The 22,708-nt window shown below is 33.2% G+C and overlaps 2 protein-coding genes and 1 long non-coding RNA gene across 3 annotated transcripts in view; 1 reads left to right on the top strand and 2 right to left on the bottom strand.

Moving 5' to 3' along the window:
- LOC109580866 (uncharacterized) overlaps positions 1-139 on the top strand; it is a 1,485-nt gene extending 1,346 nt beyond the window's left edge. The window contains exon 5 of the mRNA XM_019994425.1: positions 119-139. Coding sequence (XP_019849984.1) covers positions 119-139 — 21 coding nt within the window. The remainder of the gene's footprint in view (positions 1-118) is intronic.
- A 542-nt stretch (positions 140-681) lies between these two features.
- LOC105312097 (hemicentin-1-like) overlaps positions 682-22,708 on the bottom strand; it is a 31,183-nt gene continuing 9,156 nt past the window's right edge. Inside the window, exons 12-25 of the mRNA XM_019994402.1 lie at positions 17,569-17,925; positions 16,955-17,275; positions 16,226-16,633; positions 15,608-15,949; positions 15,123-15,440; positions 14,752-15,051; positions 14,297-14,593; positions 14,016-14,252; positions 13,862-13,963; positions 13,506-13,820; positions 13,271-13,454; positions 13,132-13,206; positions 930-1,042; positions 682-876 (exon numbers count right to left, since the gene is read on the bottom strand). Of these exons, the coding sequence (XP_019849961.1) occupies positions 827-876; positions 930-1,042; positions 13,132-13,206; positions 13,271-13,454; positions 13,506-13,820; positions 13,862-13,963; positions 14,016-14,252; positions 14,297-14,593; positions 14,752-15,051; positions 15,123-15,440; positions 15,608-15,949; positions 16,226-16,633; positions 16,955-17,275; positions 17,569-17,925 (3,419 nt within the window). The 3' untranslated portion in view covers positions 682-826. The remainder of the gene's footprint in view (positions 877-929; positions 1,043-13,131; positions 13,207-13,270; positions 13,455-13,505; positions 13,821-13,861; positions 13,964-14,015; positions 14,253-14,296; positions 14,594-14,751; positions 15,052-15,122; positions 15,441-15,607; positions 15,950-16,225; positions 16,634-16,954; positions 17,276-17,568; positions 17,926-22,708) is intronic.
- LOC109580847 (uncharacterized) lies at positions 22,233-22,705 on the bottom strand. The gene is made up of 4 exons (XR_002184398.1): positions 22,675-22,705; positions 22,483-22,625; positions 22,366-22,416; positions 22,233-22,311 (listed from the first exon to the last, which is right to left on the bottom strand). It is a non-coding gene; the product is annotated as an uncharacterized LOC109580847 (long non-coding RNA).

Raw genomic sequence — 22,708 nt, 5'->3', positions numbered from 1 at the left:
TGATGAATTAGCATTATTCTCCTCACTCTGCGGTTGTAGTGACATCATCAATCATGCCATAGTCTGCATTAGGTGTTACATCAATGTCATAAGTTAATTTTACTACCACTATATGTAGGTTAATATGTGCATGCACTAATAATGATTAAGTTCCCATACTTCTTTAACTTTTTCCATAAACTAATATAAAAATCACACCATTACTAAAGCAACTAGACTATTCCTGATATCACTGTACTTTTAATGTAGAATCAGTAGTGGTAGAGTTTACCAGTATTTTAGCAATGTTTACTAGCATATCTAGTGCAATCTCACTTACACAATTGGTGGTACATTGCTCAACAGATTAATAATTATAATAACTGTAAATATTACCATCTCAATACTAATATTTACAGTTATTATAATTATAAATGACCAAAATCAATAGATCTACTCTATAGCAACACTTAGAATAGTGAGTAGATTCATTGTCCTACAATCTCATACCACAAAATGAAGTCGTATGATAGGTCTATATTCACAATACTAATATAATCTGCACATTGCATGCACAATTAAGAATCTTTTCTAATCATTTATTTAAAATGTATATAAAACTTGATGATCAGTCACAGCTATAGAGTGTGAAAAAGATCCTTATAGCTATAAGAAACTAGATCTATGACTAATTATGTGGAAAATGTTTGTTTTACTTATCTAGATCAAACTAACAAGTGTATGCATGACAGTCTGTTTATTACATCTACATATAAAATAAAGAATTTTATCACACTCCACAGAATAGTGCATAATGAGTAGCTATTTTGAAACAATATCAGTCAGTTCATATATACACATTTTCATCATTTTCTTTGTTTTGAGCGTTAGTAGAGTCTAACAAACAAAATATATATCACCCAGTTACAATAGTATGATGTACTACTTACTTGATTCAGCAATTCTTAAAGCTCTTGCAACAAGTGAATGAGGTGCAGGCGCTTCTATTGGTTCATAATGTTGATCACTAGTCCCCATTGTTTCATAAACTCCATCTTCATTTCTAGTAATTTACATATAACACTTGTAAATAATAGCATCATTATTCTCCTCACTCTGTGGTTGTATTCTTGACAGTATTAATCATACCATATCCTGCATTAGGTGTTATATCAACATCAGTTTTACTGTATACATTAGATACGTAAAACAATTCCATAAATTTCTCTTACCTTATATCATATGATCGGAATTTTTTTCTATAAATTATGACACAAGTCACACAAACGATGACCAGCACCAAAGCAATTATTACAACCAAAGCTGAAACAATTCCTGATATTACTAGCACACTTAATGTAGAATTAGTACTAGTAGTAGTAGTACTAGTATTGTTTGATGGAGACACTGTATAAACAATTACAGATTAAACAATGTTATTGTTTACTATATTTACCTATGATTACAGCTGGCCCTTCGACTATCTCTACATCAGTCAATAGCAATGCACTAATGCTCACAGTATAAGCTAACTGTGGTTCAGTATCAGTTATATTAACTGATGTGGTATCATAAGCTACTGATATAGTTCTTGTATTAGTTTGTCTTAATGTACTGCTAGTGCTACCATCATCAGGAGTTGATCTGATACTGTATACAAAGAATCCTTTAGCTTCTTCCAGTGTCACTGGATCCCATGATAACACTATTGTATCTCCTATTCTCATTGCTTGTACATTTGATGGCAATATTCTGGCACTACCTGCATGTAAAGTGACATGTACCTCTGAATATCTAAAAATTTAAATACTTTACTTTCAGCTTTAGTGAATACAATAGCAGTAGCTGAATTTCCTTCACCAACTTGATTGACGGCTACAACTGAAACATAATAAGGTACTCCTGATTCTGGAAGTAGAGCACAATAAATTTAATTTTTTTAAATTTGTACTTACTCAATCCACCATAAATTAGTGTGTATAAGGCTTTATCAATCATGAAAATAGAGTATCTTTCACTAGTAATTGCATCAGTAGCTATTCTAACGATAAATCCAGTGAGTTCTCCATTAGGATGAGATGGTAGACTCCATGTTATATTAATAGTAGTTTCATTGACAACTGGTACAGTATAAGCTACTGTTAAATTATTAATGACAACTGGTGACACTACCAGAAGAGGTGAACTAGGAGCTTTGAAATTGTAACCTTGATGAATATATCATAATAATATACTTACTGTCTGGCAGTGTTCTTCCTGCAGTAGTAGCCACTGGTCCAGCTCCAATGATTGTACTAGCACTAACACTAGCAGTGTAATTCTGATATGGACTGAGACCATCAACTAATTGTGTGACTGTAGTTTGATTGACAGCTACAAGTATTGTATAGTTATGCCTTCTCAGAATATTTTGTTCAATGATGTTCAATAAATATTTGATAATTATTCCATTAGGAGTAGCTGGCTTAGTCCATGTAAAAGTAATTGTAGTTTTATCAGATGTTGAAGTAAAATTCTGAGGAATATTACTTGGTTCTAATAGAAGTTTAACAGAGACATAACAATGAAGTAAATTGAAACTAATGTTAGAATTATTGATCTACTTAAGAACACCCACTTCACCTGTATTATAATATCAAGTGTATACTTACTATCTTGAGCTGTTTCAAAAGTACACTGGGTAGTGGGTCCTTCTTCTACTACATTAATGAATGACAAATAACAAGTGTAACCAGTAAAAGGCATAACATCAGTAATAGTGAACATTGTGTTTGTTGAAGTTTGTGTTGGGCTCAATCCATTGACTGATACACCATTAGTATTCATACATGCTAAATTATAACCAACTGGTGCTCCATTTTGATCTATTAGTGCTGGTGCAGTCCAGGCAAGTGTGACATTATGTGGTAGAAATGTTATATTAGCACAATCCATTGGAGAAGCCATAGGCACTGTAATTGACAGAAAATTAATAAAATAATTTAAGTAATATTATTGCTTACATGTTGGAAGTGTTCTAAAGCTCATCTCTGCAGTACTAGTAGTACCAAGACAATTTGTGGATACAACTGTATATGTATAAGTGTTATCTTCCTCAAGGGCAGTCAACATGATCATAAATTCTTCATTAATTGCACTAATGTTACTGGAGTTCATTCTTATGATAGAAGTTGCTTCTGTTGTTTGTAAGATTGCTCCAGTATACTTAACACTGTAGGTTTCAGGTGTATAGGCAATGTTAGGTATTATGAATGATATAGCAGCAGTAGTTGCTCCTGGAGTAGCTGTTACATCAGTAGCAGGAACAGGTAGGCTCTGACCTATAAACCGATAGAAGAAGGTGAAAGAAAAGAGAGAAAGATTAAAATATACAATAGCTTATTTTTTACTTACGTCTTATAGTCACAGTACTTTCCTCACAAGTAGTGATATCAGTTGAATCAGGTATAGTAATACTAGCAGTACATCTATAAGTACCAGAATCAGAAGATCTACTGGTGGGGAAGCTCAATGTATTAGTAACAGTGGTAGTTGTAGTATTCTCAGTAGTGGTCACAGTACCAGTTTCTAGTGTACCATTGTGTGTCCATGCTATTACCAGGTTTGGTATTACTATGGTTGGTTTAGTGGCTGTACAGGTAAGAGTAAAGTTATCATATGGGTCTGAATCAGGACATGATGTTTCCAGACCCAGGAAGGAATTAGTAAAGGCATAGATGATAGTGGGATCTACAAAAATAATTGGTAAGTGGTGAAAGTGAGTACAAGTGAATAATATATGTTTACCAGTTATAGTGAAGTTGAAGTTAATAGTAGCACTAGAAGCCATAACATATTCATAAGCTGGAGCTGGTACTATAGTAGCAATACATGTATATGTTCCTGAATCTTCAGTACTGCTCAATGTAGTGAAATTAACTGTTGATCTATACTCATTGAAACCTGATCTCATCATAACAGAGCTGATATTAACACGATCTGTATCAGCAAGGATCACAATATGGCTGTCATCATTTCCATTTTCAATGTGCTGATGAGTCATGTTCCAGGTTACATTAACAGTGAATGGGGTATCAACATTAGGATCAACACTGATATCACATGTTAGTATCAGGCTAGTGCCAGCTAAGAAATTACTATCTCTTGATTGGCTTTTGTAAATAGATGAAATAGGAACTAAAAATTGATATCATTATGAAGATACTAAGTTGTCATCTTACTTCTTAATGGTAAGTTCCAAAATTCATTACTCCTTGCTACCATGGATATCTGACTCACATTAATAGAGGCCTCACAAGTATACAGACCAGCATCAGAAGTATTGAGAGAAGAGAATCTCAAGTAAAGAGAAATGCTTACATTGGATACATTCATAAGTACTGGAGATACACTAATAACATTGTTAGCTGATCTCTTAGTCCATGTTATCACTGGTGAGACTATGAGTCTATCAACAACTGTCACTGTACAATTTAACATGTATTCTTCACCAGGTTCAGCAATACCAATAGTTACTATCCCTACTACTGGCATTGGAATAGCTGTAATGAGGGAAAAAAGGAAAATAATAGAAGAGAAAAAGTAGAGAAATATATGTGGGTAATATTTTATTTAAAAAACTGAATATACCATGTATTAATCATTGTGCATTGTTTAATCAAGTATGTACATTATGCATTACTTACCAAAAACTGTCATAGACATATTAGCATTAGCTGATGTATTCCTGAGATATGTGTAACTATTAGGAGCAGTCACTTCAACATTACAAGTATACATTCCACTATCATCAGCATTATCCAATGGATAGAACATTAATGTTGCATTATAATGTGATGTATTGATCATATTGAGACCCTCAGTAATTGTAGCATCAGACGAACCCATAGGAACATTAGTACCATCACGTGTCCATTGATTAGTGACAGTCACTGGTATAGTAACTAATAGATCTAACATTATGTCACATTTAATGAAGAATGATGTCCCTGCATATAATGTATCATCACGTTCCTTTGATATAGTAACAGTCACTGGTGGAACTATAATAAGTAATGAGAAAAGATATTTGATAACTCAAATCAGTAGAGTAACTTAAACTTACAGTTAACAATCAAATTAAAGATATCATTTGCCTCTTGATAATCATATGTAGCAGTGCTAGGATCATCAGTGTTATTAAAACCAGTTACATTGAACTCGGCCATACATGTATACATTCCAGCATCTTCAAACCTCACTGGATCCAGTATTAAAGTATAGTTAGTAACTGAACCAGTATCATCTGATGTGATAGTGTATGGTCTATTTAAGTTAGAGAGCATTTCCATATTTGTATCATTAATTTTTGTGAAAGTAATTAATGGTGTGACTACTAATCTCTCAACTGTTGTTATGGTACAAGTTATAGTTAGACTCTGACCAACTTCAACTGAACCAACTGATGAACAATTTAATGTCATTGGAGGAAGACCTGATGGAGAATAAAAAAATAATAAAAGGATATAAAGAGAAGCGAGATTAAGAGAATTAAAATTGATAAGTATTCTTCTAAATTACTTTCAACAGTAACATCAAGGGTAGTATTAGTAGGTTGACTTGATATTATAAATGAGTTACCAGAATTGATGATCATTTGACAGGTATATGTTCCTTCATCATTATTAAGACCAGTATCAATAGGTTGAAACAATAGCATGCTTACAAGACTGTTACCAGTTGGAGGTATCACTTGACGCCTTGTTTCATTAGTTGGTATTATATTACCACTAGGATCAGTCCATACTACACTAGCAGTTACTGGTGTATCCACTATTGTAGTGTTTACTGTAGCTGTACAGGTTAGTAAGTAACCTGTGCTCTCATATATTGGACCAATTGGAGGATCAGCAGCTATTGATACACTGGAAGGAGGTACTACAAAAATAATAATTATTATTTTGACAGTTAAATCCTGTTACTAACTTACATGTTATCAGTAGATTAGAGAGATCACTATCCTCTTGAAAATCATAAGTAGCAGTATCGGGATCATTGGTATTATTAAAACCAGTTACATTAAATTCAGCCATACATGTATACATTCCAGCATCTTCAAACCTCACTGGATCCAGTATTAGAGTATAGTTAGTAACTGAACCAGTATCATCTGTTGTGATACTGTATGGTCTATTTAAGTTAGAGAGCATTTCCATATTTGTATCATTCATTTTAATGAAAGTAATTAATGGTGTTACTACTAATCTCTCAACTGTTGTTATGGTACATGTTATAGCTAGACTCTGACCAACTTCAATTGAACCAACTGATGAGAAATTTACTGTCATTGGAGGAAGAACTGATAAAAGAAAGAGAAAGAAGAATGGAAAGGAAGAAATGAGAATGAGGGCCAAGAACGAGTGGTAATCATTGTAATACATTGCTATAACTTACCATTAACTGTGACATTATGGGCAGTGCTATCTTGATTTAAAGTTATTAGTGAGTTACCAGAATTGATGGTTATTTGACAGGTATATGTTCCTCCATCATTATTACGACCAGTATCAATAGGTTGAAACAATAGCATGCTTACAAGACTGTTGCCAGTTGGAGGTATCACTTGACGCCTAGTTTCATTAGTTGGTATTACATTACCACTAGGATCAGTCCATACTACACTAGCAGTTACTGGTATATCCACTATTGTAGTGTTTACTGTAGCTGTACAGGTTAGAAAGTAACCTGTACTCTCATATATTGGACCAGTTGGAGGATCAGCAACTATTGATACACTGGGAGGAGGTACTGTAAAAGAATATTATTATTTCAAATAATAATAATTAAAACTAACCTTGAACAGTTAAATCTCTGTTTGTTCGATCTACAATACCAAAAACAGCAATTGCTGCTTGACAGTAATATTGTCTAGCATCAGTTGTCTTCACTGGATCAAGTGTAAGTACACTGGTGAATATATTTCCATTTCTAACAACAGGTACTAGTGTAGCATCATTGTTTTCACTAGTCACATCTTGAGATGCTTCTAAATCATAAGTCCATCTAATATAAGAAAAATTCTCAACAAAATTGGGAGGCACAACTATAACACAAGATAAATTGAATACATCACCAGCAACAGGAACAGAAGGAATATTGATACTTATATCAACATGATTGACATCAAACCCTATTAAAAATAAAAATGATAAATATAAACATGCTCACTTACTTGCTACAGTTAATGTAACTGCACTGCTATTATCATTCCCTGGTAGTACAAAAGGGGAATTAGGAGTCACACTAACTGAACAATTATAACTAGCACCATTATCAAGCTCATCTCTTAAACTATTAATACGTAACACACCAGTGTACTGATTATTAGTCATAACGGGAGGACTGATAGTAAAATCACTTCCATTAGTCAGTACAGTGTTGTTTCTCCTCCAACTCATAGTAACACTAACACTAGTATCAATATATTGACTGATGTCAGCTATACACATAATATCAAGAAACTGTCCTTCTGCTAGTTCGCCATCTACTAAATTTCCAGTAGCATTATACTCAACAATAACTGAAGGAGTTGGTACTATAAAAACAATGAAGAAATAAATCAGTAAATTCAACTATTTCAACATACTTTTTAGCATCACTTCAGTAGATTCCATTCCATTAAACTCATAGTCTATATCAGATTGAGTGATATTAACAATACACTGATAGTCACCAGCATCAGATGCCTTTAAGGTATTAATTGTATCTATGGCTATAGTATCACCAGATCCAGTGCTACTAGCAATGAGTTCTTCATTCTTTACTATACTGATGTTAACATCAATATTGTATTGTTCATCTAGTACATCAACTGTACAATTGATGGTTAAACTTTCCCCCAATAATCTACCAGTAGTAGTAGTGATTGTGATATTAGGAACAGGAATAGCTATAAAATAATACACATGTACTAAAATCAATTACTTGTACTGAAGCATGTTACCTTGTACAGTAGCAATATATTCATCAGAAGCACTGCTTGGTATTATCAATGGATCGTTAGCACCATCTCTCACTGTAGCAGTACATGTATAATTACCAGCATCAGAGAAATTGAGTGGTTGAAAGGTAAGAGCACCAGTAGTTTCAGTTTGAACTGCTATTAGTCTGGAACTGTTTTCAAATAATACTTTATCACCATCTTTGAAGACAGTAAATGAGACATTAGGATTAGTAGGTAAAGGAGGAGTGAAAACAACAGAACAGCTAACAGTTCTAACAGTTCCATAAATAAAAGTAGAATTATCATCAGGAGAAATAGATACTTGTGGTAAAGGTACTATAGGAAACAAAAATAAGTTAAATTGTAAAATAGTAAATTTAACTTACTTATTATGTCAACAGTGGTATTAGCAGATCCAAACCCATTAAAGGAAACATTATCTCTGTCAACTGTAAGACCAGCTTGACAAGTATATACTCCAATATTTGAATAGTCAAGTGAGTTAAATATCAAATCATATTTTTGAATAGTTTCAGAAACAATAACTAAATTGAAACTTATCCCATTTCCTTCTACGAATTCATTTCCACTGCTATTAAACCATGTTATATTGAGGTCTCCAGCTACTATTATGACAGTACAGTTTAATGAATACAATTGATCAGCAAAAACAGGAGGATTTGAAGATATAGACACAATAGGATTAGCTAACAATAGAGGTAGAATAAATACTTTAATTTATATAATTCCATAGATCTACTTACTTAATGTCAGGAGGTTGTGACTAGTGCTTGCTGTTTTAGTTGCTGGTACATCAGGAATACTAAGAATAGCTACACAAGTATAATTATCTCTTTCATGAGTAGAAGCATTTAGAGAACTGAATGATAATGTAGCTATAGACCCACTATTGGTAACAGTGACTCCTTCCAGTGTATCATTAGTAAACACAGTACTATCAAGAAGCCATTGAACACTAACAGTAGCAATACTTGATACATTAGCTGGTGCAGTTCCAGTACACACTAACTGGAATGAATCTCCTGTTACTGGAATACCATTGCCATTACTTAAAACTGTTGGTAGTGGTACAACTAAAAGAGAAATAATATTAATTTTATTTTATAGCTAACTTACTTTCCACAGTAATTGTGTTATTAGTTGATGTAGCAATATCTGATGGTATTATCAGTTCAAACCCATTCACATTACTAGCAGGTCCAACACTAGCAGTGCAATAGTAATCTGTTCCATTATCTGATAGAGATGCATTGAAGGTTAAATTACTCTCACAATTTGTCGAGTTGATTATCTCAGCACTAATGTCATACCAAGTATCATTCATTGTAATGAGTCCATTAGGCCCAAACCAGTTAATGCTAACAGTATGATTAACATCCAGTGGAGTAATAGTGACAAAACATAATAACTGAACATCATTGCTCTCAAAAATACGTCCTTTTGTATCAACACTGGATATAACAACAGGAGTAGGCACTACATAATATGAATAAAAATATAAAAAGGAATGAGAATTTAATAATTACCTTGCACAGATACAGAATAATTTGATGTTACACTAATAGCATCAAAACCATCATTGAGTAGAGCCTCACAAACATATTTTCCAACTTGAGATGCTTGTAATGAACTAAAGTTAAGAGTAAGTGTATATACAACACTATCAATAGCTGATATCATTGTAGGCTCTAAAGTATTCAAAACTATGTCTCCGTCAGTTGTAGAATTAAAGAGAATGAGATCAGGATTTGTCCAGAACATTTCTATCATAGTATCATTCACTTCAGGATCTAATGTCAATGTACAGGTTAATGAAAAGGAAGAAGAATGATCCAATGGCATCATAACTGGCCCTTGTATATCAATACTGACAACTAGAAAAAGATTTATAAAAATAAATAAAAATAAATCTACCTTGAGGAACAGTAACAGTGATTATTTCACTGGGTAAGTCTTCACCAGTAGCTACTAGTATAATATTATATTCATTATCAGGACGTAATGAGAAAAACAGCTCAGTATTTGTAGTGTCATCATTCATAATAATAATGCCATTACTGACATTAACAAAAACATGATAATGAGGAGTAACACTAATCATTGCTGAGGGAGACCAATCCAGTGTAACTGAGAGAAGACTATCTCTGCTGTAGGTGAAGTTTGATGGAGATTCAGTTACTTTAGAAAGACACAATGAAAATAATTATGATAAAAAAATAGTTATATAATGTATATACTAACCAGTAATATTCCTTACGGCCATGGTAGCAGATACTAAAGGTGTAGTTGTAATTCTATCAGAAGTAACAGAACATTTATACAGACCAGACACTCTCATTCTAAATATTATTAATACTTGTACTTGTACATCATTATCAACTGGTGTTACAGTACGTATCAGATCATTATCAGTTACATTGAACTGATTTCCATTATCAACAGAGCAAGTGACTATTGTTGGTGATCTGTTAGTGACATTAAATGATAAACTAAACATTGGAGGATCAGCATCAACTGATGAAAGGAGCTGGAAGGAGAGACTACTACCATCAATCATTGGAAGTTCTGTACATGATGAAAAGGATAAATTATGCAATATTAAATTGAACTTGCTCACCATGATCTTTATAGAAATCCCCATTACCATAAGCAGCAATATACAGTGTCTGATTGATTCCATCTTCATTTGGTATAACACAACTGTATAGTCCTTGAATACTTCCTATTTCTCCATTTCTTAACAAACCAATTTGACCAGTAGCAGTGTTGTTAGCAAGCAGAGGACTACCAGAACCCAATGGTACAGTTGTTCCATCAGGATAATACCATGTCCCTATCATATTCTGATTAAGAGAACTCTGACACCACAAACCATCATTCTGACCATCAGCGCCAATAGCACTATTAGTAGCAATACCATCAGGACTATCAAAATCTATATCATGAAACAGACCACCAGCTATCATTGAGAAATTAGCAATGGTCACATTTTCCTCACCAAGAAACAATCTGACATCTATATATGAAATAGACTGTAATCATTAATGATATATAAACATTAATACTGACCAGTAGTTGGAAGAGGAGGAAGAGAACCAAACCCTTGACCAGATACATAATGCAGTAAAAATAAGAAAAATACCCAGAGCATCATATCTTTCTTAGACCAATATTCTTTAGGCCAAAACAGATTTGTTGTGCAAAACAAGTTTTGAAGGAAAGGAATCTCTCAGTATAACCAGAGCTTTATCTATATAAAACAATAACACTCAATAAAGTAAAGAACAACAATGTTTATTCATGTCAGCATTAATCACTGCATCTTATCATAACTTGCATAAAGGAAGAGGAATATGCAAACAAGATGAGGTTTAGACATCAGTCATTAATAAAAGGGATTAAGATTATTGCTATCGTTACTAAATATCTTGTAAGCAACATTGACAAACATGTATTAATTCTAAAAAGTCAAAAGTATACACATGTATACCATAAACATTATGGTAAACATGGTTAACATGAGTTGATAAGCTAAATTATTATAGATCTAGTCATTAAAGGTTATAGGCTTAACACAAGTATTTGGTATTTAACATGTTTTAGATACATCACAGCATTAATCGCATTTTGTTAAGTCACCAATTTTACAACTTCACATCCATTGACTTGCACTGGCTTGGCTCTCAAGTAGGTCTGCCTTTTGTTTAATTGGTTGTGGCTAATGAAAATAGGCAGCAAGCTATGCATGTGTGTACACATGTATGTGCATATCACAAGAATTTTAAACTACATGAACATCGAAACATAACACAGTGTAGGTGTGCATAAACTGTTTTGTCAAATACATTATACTGTAAAATTTTGTAGGAAACAAAAGACAACAAAAACTGAAAATTAAAGACAAATGGAGTCATTTATTCAATAATGTCCTTCTATGCTGTGGTATGTCTATACTATTATAGTTAGAATACTAAGAGCCATCAGTGTGAACAGACCCTTCACCTGATCCTATATCATCATCACCTCCATTAGCAGGACCATCAGTATCATCAACATAATAAACCTTCCCTTTTATGCCATGCATATTAGTCTCACTGGTTGACTTAGGGTCACAAGGTCTACATATGTACAAGAATGAGGAAGGAACAAGATTCTAATACAAATGACAATGAATGGATAAACAAGCACATCTACTGGGGTAAATCTCTTACCGTCTTGTCTCTTAATATAATGTCTATCAAAAGTTCTTGTCTTTCATTTTTCTTTCCCACCTTTCTCTCTCCAGCCCTTATTCCTCTTTCTCCTCACATTTCTGTGTACTATTACAATTGATACCACAATGCAACAAGAATAATGACTGTTGAAATAACAATAGCAAGTACACGTGTCCTAGTATTATTATCATCAACTGCCAGGTAAGATCAAAAATAGAAAGAGGGACAAAGAAGGGTACAATGATAAAATTGCATGGTGTATACTCTTTCTTGGAACCATTCCAAATAATAAGAAAGATAATATGCACAGTAAAAAGAGAAAAAAGACGAGATCAAACATGTTATTATGCATGTACAGTTCATCAATCAAAGTATCAATATTTGGCAAAGCAACTTATGCACAATAGATGAGGTAGAATCACAAGTCTTTGTAAAATTATTTCAATGGATGCATAGGTTCCATTTTGTGTTTGTGTGATTGGTCAGGCTATATAGCCTCACCAGTGTAAGCAGGAATTACTGTTAGATCTACCAATCAAACCGAACTGTTTAATTATATGCAGCACATTAATAAAAAAACTGCTCAGTACACACACTAATAACAAGTTACAAAGTATCAGTCAGCTCATGCACATGCTCTTCATTTTCTATTTCATGAAGGCTAGTAGATGGAGACTCTAATCAGCAGAATAAAGTATGCATGATATGTAGCAACTAACAATTATAGTAATAGATATACCTTTAACAATAGGCACAGTAGTATTTTCATATGATGTACTAGTTGTGTCAGCAGCACTTTCTCTTGCAACAAGCAGATCAGGTTCATCTACTTGTTCATAAACCTGATCATCTCCCATTCTTTCATAAAGTCCATCTTCATTTCTGTTACGGAAGTAGATGTAACACTGATGAATTGTATTTTGCATTGTTACTCACTCTGTGGTTGTATTGACAACATTAATCATACCATAGCCTGCATTAGGTGTTACATCAATGTCATGAGTTTTACTGCTATTAAACATAAGTTAATACATGCATGCATTAATAATGATTAAGCTTCCCATGCATTATATACCTGATATTATATTTCTTTGATTTTTTTCTAAAAATTATTATAAAAATTACACTAACAAAAATTATCACTAAAGCAACTATTATAAGCAAAACTGAAACTATTGCTGATATCACTGGTGCACTTGATGTAGAATCAGTACTAGTAGTAGTGGTACCTGCACTAGTAGTACTGTTTGATGGAGGCACTGTATAATAGCTTATATAAAGATAAATTATTTACAGTAATTTTTACTAACCTGGTACAATCTCACTTACAACTGGTCCTTCAATTAATCCTGCATTGCTCAATAGCAATATACTAATATTCACAGTATAAGCTAACTGTGGTTCAGTATCAGTTATATTAACTGATGTGGTATCATAAGCTACTGATATAGTTCTTGTATTAGTTTGTCTTAATGTACTGCTAGTGCTACCATCATCAGGAGTTGATCTGATACTGTATACAAAGAATCCTTTAGCTTCTTCTAGTGTCACTGGATCCCATGATAACACTATTGTATCTCCTACTCTCATGGCTTGTACATTTGATGGTGATACAGTAACACTACCTGCACATAAAGTAGATCTAACATTATATGTAATATTTTACTGTCAGCTTTAGTGAAGACAATTGCAGTTAATGTTGCTACTAAGTTCCCCTCACCAACTTGATTGACTGCTACAACTGAAATATAATAAGGTATCATTCCCTCTGTAAAAATGTATAATAATGCAATGAATATAAAATATATGTATTTACTTACTTAATCCTTTAAATATTAGTGTGTGTACTGCTTTGCCAGGTTCAAATGGAACATTATTGGGACTAATAATAGCATCAGTAGCTATTCTAACAATGAATCCAGTGAGTTCTCCATTAGGATGAGATGGTAGACTCCATGTTATATTAATAGTAGTTTCATCAAGGACTGGTACAGTATAAGCTACTGTTAAATTATTAATGACAACTGGAGACACAACCAGATGAGGTGAGCTAGGAACTGTGTATTGTATTTTAATAAATGTATCATAATAATATACTTACTGTCTGGTAGTGTTCTTCCGGCAGTAGTAGCCACTGGTCCAGCTCCAATGATTGTACTAGCACTAACACTAGCAGTGTAATTCTGATATGGACTGAAACCATCAACTGAGTGTGTCATTGTAGTATGATTGACAGCTACAAGTATTGTATAGTTATGCCTTCTCAGAGTATTCTGGTTGATGACGTTCAATGAGTATTTGATAATTATTCCATTAGGAATAGCTGGCTTAGTCCATGTAAGAGTAACTACTGCTTTATTAGTAGTTGAAGTGAAATTTTGAGGACTATCACTTGGTTCTAATAGAAGTGTAAAAGAGAAAGTGAATGGAAATAAGCCTGCATGGTTCATATTCACCATAAAACGCAACTCAAATAAATGCAAGTTTAAAATTTTTGGTTGTTTTGTTGAATATAAACCTAGCTTTACTAATGTGTAATATCAAGTGTATACTTACTATCTTGTGCTGTTTCAAAAGTACACTGGGTAGAAGGCCCTTGTCCTACTACATTAATAAATGACAGATCACAAGTGTAACCAGTAAAAGGCATAACATCAGTAATAGTGAACATTGTGTTCGTTGAAGATTGTGTTGGCCTCAATCCATTGACTGTTACACCATTAGTACTCATGCATGCTAAATTATAACCAACTGGTGCTCCATTATGACCTACTAGTGCTGGTGCAGTCCAGGCAAGTGTGACATTACTTGATAAGAATGTTACGTTAGCACAATCCACTGGAAAAGCATTTGGTACTGTAATTTAAATTAGAGAATAATGCAAAACAAATAAAAAAGTAATGAAATAATTATCAATTTCCACTCACATGCTTGGAGTGTTCTGAAGCTCATCTCTACAGTACTAGTAGTACCAAGACAATTCGTAGAATCAACTGTATATGCATAAGTATTATCTTCCTCAAGGCCAGTCAACATGATCATAAATTCTTCATTAATTGCAGTGATGTTACTGGAGCTCATTCTTATTATAGAAGTTGCTTGTGTTGTTTGTAAGATTGCTCCAGTATACTTAACACTGTAGGTTTCAGGTGTATAGGCAATGTTAGGTATTATGAATGATATAGCAGCAGTAGTTGTTCCTGGAGTTACCTTGACATTAGTAGCAGGAACAGGCAGGCTTTGAGCTAAGGAAAAAATAGGGTAAAAAGGAGAGAAGAAAAAAGGAAGGAGGTAGAATTGTAAGGAAAAACATATGGCATGTGCAGATCACATCACATTAAAAGCTCATTATAATTACTGTGCATTGTATTTAATTATTTATAGTACATATATAGTTATTATAGCCACTTACATCTTATAGTCACAGTGCTTTCCTCACTAGTAGTGATATCAGTTGAATCAGGTATAGTAATACTAGCAGTACATTTATAAGTACCAGAATTAGAAGCAGTACTGGAGTCAAAACTCAATGTATTTGTAACAGCGGTAGTCATACTCTTTCCAGTAGTAGTCACAGTACCAGTTTCTAGTGTACCATTGTGTGTCCATGCTATTACCAGGTTTGGTATTACTATGGTTGGTTTAGTGGCTCTACAGGTAAGAGTGAAGTTATCATATGGGTCTGAATCAGGACATGACGTCTCCAGACCCAGAAATGAATTGGGGGAGGCAGAAAAACTTCCAATCATTGGATCTATTGAAAATTATCATTAATCAAATACAAAGTACACAACATGATCATTGAGCAAAATTTTGAGCATCAAAATGTATAAAGATAAAAGTAGTTATTTTATAGTCTATAGGGTCTTTAATAAAATTTGAACGCTAAGAATTGAAATTGGCTCAAACATTTGACACAGTATAAGGGATCACTACCAATTACAAAAAATCATATTACAAGTACTATATTGTACATTACATAAATGTGTACACATACATGCATGCACAAAACATGCACATAAACACTTACCAGTAACAGTTAACTTAACATTCATATTATTAGTATCAGAAGTCATAACATATTCATAAGCTGGAGCTGGTACTATAGTAACAATACATGTATATGTTCCTGAATCCTCAATACTGCTCAATGTGATGAAATTAACAGTTGATCTATACTCATTAAAACCTGATCTCATCATAACAGAGCTGATGTTAACACGATCTGTATCAGCGAGTATCACTGAATTAGTATCACTCTCATCTTTGAAATCACCACTACTCATGATTTGCTGATCAGTCATGCTCCAGGCTACATTAACAGTGAATGATGTATCAACGTTAGGATCAACACTGGTATCACATGTTAGTACCAGGTTACTGCCAGCTAATAAATAATTTTCCCTTGACTGGCTTACATCAACAGATGGAATGGGAACTAAAATAAAATAAATTATTAAAAGGAGTAAGTAAACATTGTAACCAAAAAAGAAAACTAGAATAATACAATAGCAAGGACACACAATCACTGCATAAATAGCATATCTAGCAATTGCTACATGTGCAATGTATACATGCTGGTAAGCTTATCACTATAATGCCTGCTTTAATAATAACAAATTTAATCTATTTAAATTTAATACATTATAATGAAGGAATTCAGTATATGCATGATACATAGTGGCACACACCATATTGCAATCTACATAGTACAGTATAGCACAATAATGAAATGCTAATTACTATTGTATGTGCCTACTTTCTAATGGTAAGTTTGATGTGTCATTATTCCTTGCTACCATGGATATTTGACTAACATTAATGGATGCTTCACAAGTATACAGACCAGCATCAGAAGTATTGAGAGAAGAGAAGTTCAAATAAAGAGAACTCTTTACATTAGATATAGTCATAAGAACTGGAGATACACTAATAACCTTGTTAACTGATCTCTTAGTCCATGTTATTACTGGTGAGACTATGAGTCTATCAACAACTGTCACTGTACAATTTAACATGTATTCTTCACCAGGTTCGGCGATACCCATAGTTACTATCTCTACTACTGGACTTGGAGTAGCTGTAATGAGGGAAAGGAGGGAAAAATAGAAGAGAAAAATATTAAGAATGAATTATGGAAACAATAAAGAATGGATTATGATAAAACAATTAGGAAGAGTGAGGAATTGGAAATGCTAAATGACATTATTACTTAGCAATCGCATAAAAGTTTCAAATAGACTAGTGGTACTAGTAAGACTTCAAAAATAAAAAGTGAACCAAGAAAACTGTATTAGGCTTTGCATATACTGTACTATGATGTACTGCTTGGTACTGTACTCTTGGTAATGTATACAGCAAACACCTACTTACCCATCACTGTAATAGAAGAATTAGCATTAGTTGATGTATTCATGAGATATGTGTAACTATTAGGAGCAGTCACTTCAACATTGCAAGTATACATTCCACTATCATCAGCATTATCCAATGGATAGAACATTAATGTTGCATTATAATGTAATGTATTGATCATATTGAGACCCTCAGTAATAGTAGCATCAGATGAACCCATAGGAACATTAGTACCATCACGTGTCCATTGATTAGTGACAGTCACTGGTATAGTAACTAAAGGATCTAACATTATGTCACATTTAATGAAGAATGATGTCCCTGCATATAATGTATCATCACGTTCCTTTGATATAGTAACAATCACTGGTGGAACTATAAAAAAATAATAAATAGATAATTAGAAGCATATGTATAATTTAAAAATTTAATACTAAAAATAAATTCATTATTTGAAAACTAACCTACCATAATGTTAACTTACACTCAACTGTCAAATTAAAGACATCATTAGCCTCTTGATAGTCATAAGTAGCAGTGGTAGGATCATCAGTGTTATTAAAACCAGTTACATTAAACTCAGCCATACACGTATACATTCCAGCATCTTCAAACCTCACTGGATCCAGTATTAGAGTATAGTTAGTAACTGAACCAGTTTCATCTATTGTGATACTGTATGGTCTATTTAAATTTGAGAGCACATCTATATCTGTATTATTCAATTTAAAGAAAGAAATTAATGGTGTTACTACTAATCTCTCAACTGTTATTATGGTACATGTTATAGTTAGACTCTGACCAACTTCAACTGAACCATCTGATGAAAAATCTACTGTCATTGGAGGAAGACCTATAGTGAAAGACAGAATAAGGAAGAAGAAAATGTGTGTATTTGTGTAGAGACAGAGGATAAAAAATAACATACATGCAAAAGAGATTGAGAGGAGAGAATTATAGGCAATAGAGGAGCAGTATATAATAATTTACTTTCAACTGTAACATCAAGGGTAGTATTAGTAGCTTGACTTGATGCTAGTAATGAGCTACCAGAATTGATGATCATTTGACAGGTATATGTTCCTCCATCATTATTTTGACCAGTATCAATAGGTTGAAACAATAGCATGCTTACAAGACTGTTACTAGTTGGAGGTATCACTCGACATCTTGTTTCATTAGTTGGTATCACATTACCACTAGGATCAGTCCATACTACACTAGCAGTTACTGGTGTATCCACTATTGTAGTGTTTACTGTAGCTGTACAGGTTAGAAAGTAACCTGTACTCTCATATATTGGACCAGTTGGAGGATCAGCAACTATTGATACACTGGGAGGAGGTACTGTAAAAGAATATTATTATTTCAAATAATAATAATTAAAACTAACCTTGAACAGTGAAATCTCTGTTTGTTCGATCTACAATACCAAAAACAGCAATTGCTGCTTGACAGTAATATTGTCTAGCATCAGTTGTCTTCACTGGATCAAGTGTAAGTACACTGGTGAATATATTTCTATCTCTAACAACAGGTACTAGTGTAGCATCATTGTTTTCACTAGTCACATCTTGAAATGCTTCTAAATCATAAGTCCATCTGACACTAGTAAGATTCTCAACAAAATTAGGAGGTACAACTATGACGCAAGATAAATTGAATACATCACCAGCAACAGGAACAAAAGGAATGTTGATACTAACAGCAACATGATTGATGTCAAACCCTATCAAAATATAATGGCAAATGTGATAAAATATGAATAAATTCACTTACTTGCTACAGTTAATGTAACTGCACTGCTATTATCATTCCCTGCTATTATGATAGGAGTATTAGGAGTCACACTAGCTGAACAATTATAACTAGCACCATTATCAAGCTCATCTCTTAAACTATTAATATGTAATACTCCAGTGTACTGATTATTAGTCATAACTGGAGGACTAATAGTAAAATCACTTCCATTGGTCAGTACAGTGTTATTTCTCCTCCAACTCATAGTAACACTAACACTAGTATCAATATATTGACTGATGTCAGCTATACAAATAATATCAAGAAACTGTCCTTCTGCTAGTTCTCCATCTACTAAATGTCCAGTAGCATCATACTCAACAATAACTGAAGGATCTGGTACTATGGAAAACAATGAATAAAACATACATAGGGTACATGTTAATTGTAATGAAAATATAATACTGACCAGGTGTTGGACATGGAGTAAATGAACTAAACTCTTGACATGATACATGAAGTACCAATGATAAAAGAAACAGCAAGGACATCATGTTTAGTGATGAAAGAAGAAAATTGTAGCTCTATAAAAGTATATTGTAAATGTAAAACAATAACATTTATTAGCAATATGTCAACATAGATGCATTATCACTGCTTCTTAGCATAACTGATACGAAATAATGAATATTAACACAAACTGATAAAGCAATTGTGTAGACTAATGTTCATTGCAGTGCTATACTTTTTAAATTCATATGTATTTTTATAAGTAGAGTTACATCATGCTACATAGCTGGATGAATGTACATATGCATACTGTAGTTGGGCTGTGTGGTTGAGTACACTATGACATAACTTCAAGCCCTCAGTTGGATCTTCTGTTGTGCTCTATGATTTATTGGTATAATGGGCAGTATAATAAATGTAGCTTAGAATTCATAGTAATGTTAACACTCTTCCTTGTCTTAATTAATATACTTGAAGCATGTGTGTGTTTTACACATAAGGTAAAGAAAAACAGTGGTTAGTCGGCATTATGTCAACATTCTTCCATTATCAGTGCATCACAGCATAACTGAGATAAAATGCATATTGTATAAGGGAAATAGAACATAATTAGGATGTTAATTTTTAGAGGTATAACTTTTTTATACTGAAACCAAGGTGTCTTGCAGTATTTTACAAAAAAGCAGTTACATAGCTCAAAGGCAGAGCTCAAGCAGACAAGCACACAGACAAAGTGAGCACTTTAGCTTTGCTCCACTCCTACACATGTTGACATTGTGAACAAATACAACAACACTACATTAACCATTTTAACTATCAACACAATCTTCAGTAAGTGCAAAATTGACATTTATACACTCTCACCCACTTTTTAATGAGTATAATGCAACAAAACATACAGAATTTTTAGTAGCATTAAAACATTAGTCACTGGTCACATTATATCTCTCCATGCTGTGGTAGGTCTATACTATTATAGTTAGAATACTAAGAACCATCAGTGTGACTAGATCCTTCACCTGATCGTGTATCATCATCTCCATTAGAAGGACCATCAGGATCATCAACATATCAAACCTTTCCTTTCATACCATGCACATTAGTCACACTGGTTGACTTAGGGACACAAGATCTACATATGTATAAGAATGAGGAAAGAACAAGATTTTAATACAAATGACAATGAATGGATAAAAATGCACATGTATTGGGGTATACCTCTTACCCTTTTGCTTCTAAATTAATTTCTATCGTTAGCTCTTTTCTCTCATTTTCCTTTCCCACCTTAATTTCTCTCTCCATCCCTTATTCCTATCTCTCCTTACATTATTTTGTGTACTACTACAATCAATACTACAATACAACAAGAATAATGATTGAATGCATGTTGGAATAGCAATAGCAAGCATGCATGTCTTTATATTATTATTGTATGCTATAAAATAGAAATAAAGAGAAAAAAGAGCAAAAATAGAAAGAAGAAAAAAGAAGGATACAGTGATAAAATTCCATGGTGTATTACTCTTACTTGGTGCCATTTCAAAAAATAAGAAAGGTAGTCTACATGATAGTTATAATGAGGAATGGGACCGGTCAGTTATAGAACACACACACACAACTAACAGACTCCAGTTTACATTGTATTAGCCTTACAAGCAACTGCTCACATGCAATTTGTTGTGGAATGTGGTATGTTTTGTCATTTTAGCAAGGGCTTCACCCAACAAGGTATTGATACTTTTTTTACTAGTACTAAACTTTCTCTCCCTCAATACACAGAAAATTATACTGAATTCATCACATCTCAATGATGACCTGTCTCATATGGCTACCCCTAAAACCACACCTAGGTCTATCACTTCTTCTCAATCGGCCAGATGAACCAAATGATCTTGACTGGAGCTTTGATACATAAATTCAATTACTGTATAGCTGGTTTATTTTGTGGCCTCAAATTTTTGTTGCTTAAGTTTTCATTGAAATTAATTTTAGTGCCTTGCTAATTTTTTGTTAACATTTAATTGGTTTTAATAAAATTTAATGGAATTAATTTTAGTGGATTTGAGCCTGCACGAAAATTAATTCCACACGAAATAAACCAGCTATACGGTATTATACTTTTATTGAATTTTGTTTATTTTTTGTCAACAGCATCCAGTAAAATGTTTAGTTACATTGAACTATCAAAGTATCAATTTCTGGCAAGGCAACTTATGCACAACAGATGCTTACGTAGATCAAATCTAGTGTCTATAAAAGAACTATAACACAACTGGTTGTAAGTTATTTCAATGGGTTTGTGTGATTGGTCAGGCTAGAGCTTCACCAGTGTAAGCGAAAATTACTTTTAGACCTATGAATCAAACTGAACTATTATAATGTATAAAGATTTATTATGCAGCAAATTTATAAAATTTGCTTGGTAAATGCACACCAAAAAAAGTTACTATGAGGTATCAGTTAGTTCATACACACATTCTTCATTTTCTGTTTCATGAAAGGTAGTAGACTCTAATTAGCAGAATAAAGTATGCATGATAGATATGTAGCAACCAATAATATTACCTTTACCAAGAGGAGCAGTAGTATTCTCATATGTTGTGCTACTTAGTCTGGCTAAAATAATAAATTATATGCATGATAGATATGTAGTGCTAATAAGTAACAGAATTATAGTCATACCTTTAACAATAGGCACAGTAGTATTTTTATATTTTGTGCTACTTGTGTCAGCAGCACTTTCTCTTGCTACAAGCAGATCAGGTTCATCTAATTGTTCATAAACCTGATCATCCTTTATTCTTTCATAAACTCCATCTTCATTTCTGTTAGCAGAAGTAGATCTAACACTGATAAAGTAGAATTACTACTCACTCTGTGGTTGTATTGACAACATCAATCATGCCAT

The sequence above is a fragment of the Amphimedon queenslandica genome, unplaced genomic scaffold (genome assembly GCF_000090795.2).
Source record: "Amphimedon queenslandica unplaced genomic scaffold, v1.1 AMPQUscaffold_13473, whole genome shotgun sequence".
Lineage (NCBI taxonomy): Eukaryota > Metazoa > Porifera > Demospongiae > Haplosclerida > Niphatidae > Amphimedon > Amphimedon queenslandica.
This window is presented reverse-complemented; position numbering and strand designations above follow the sequence as displayed.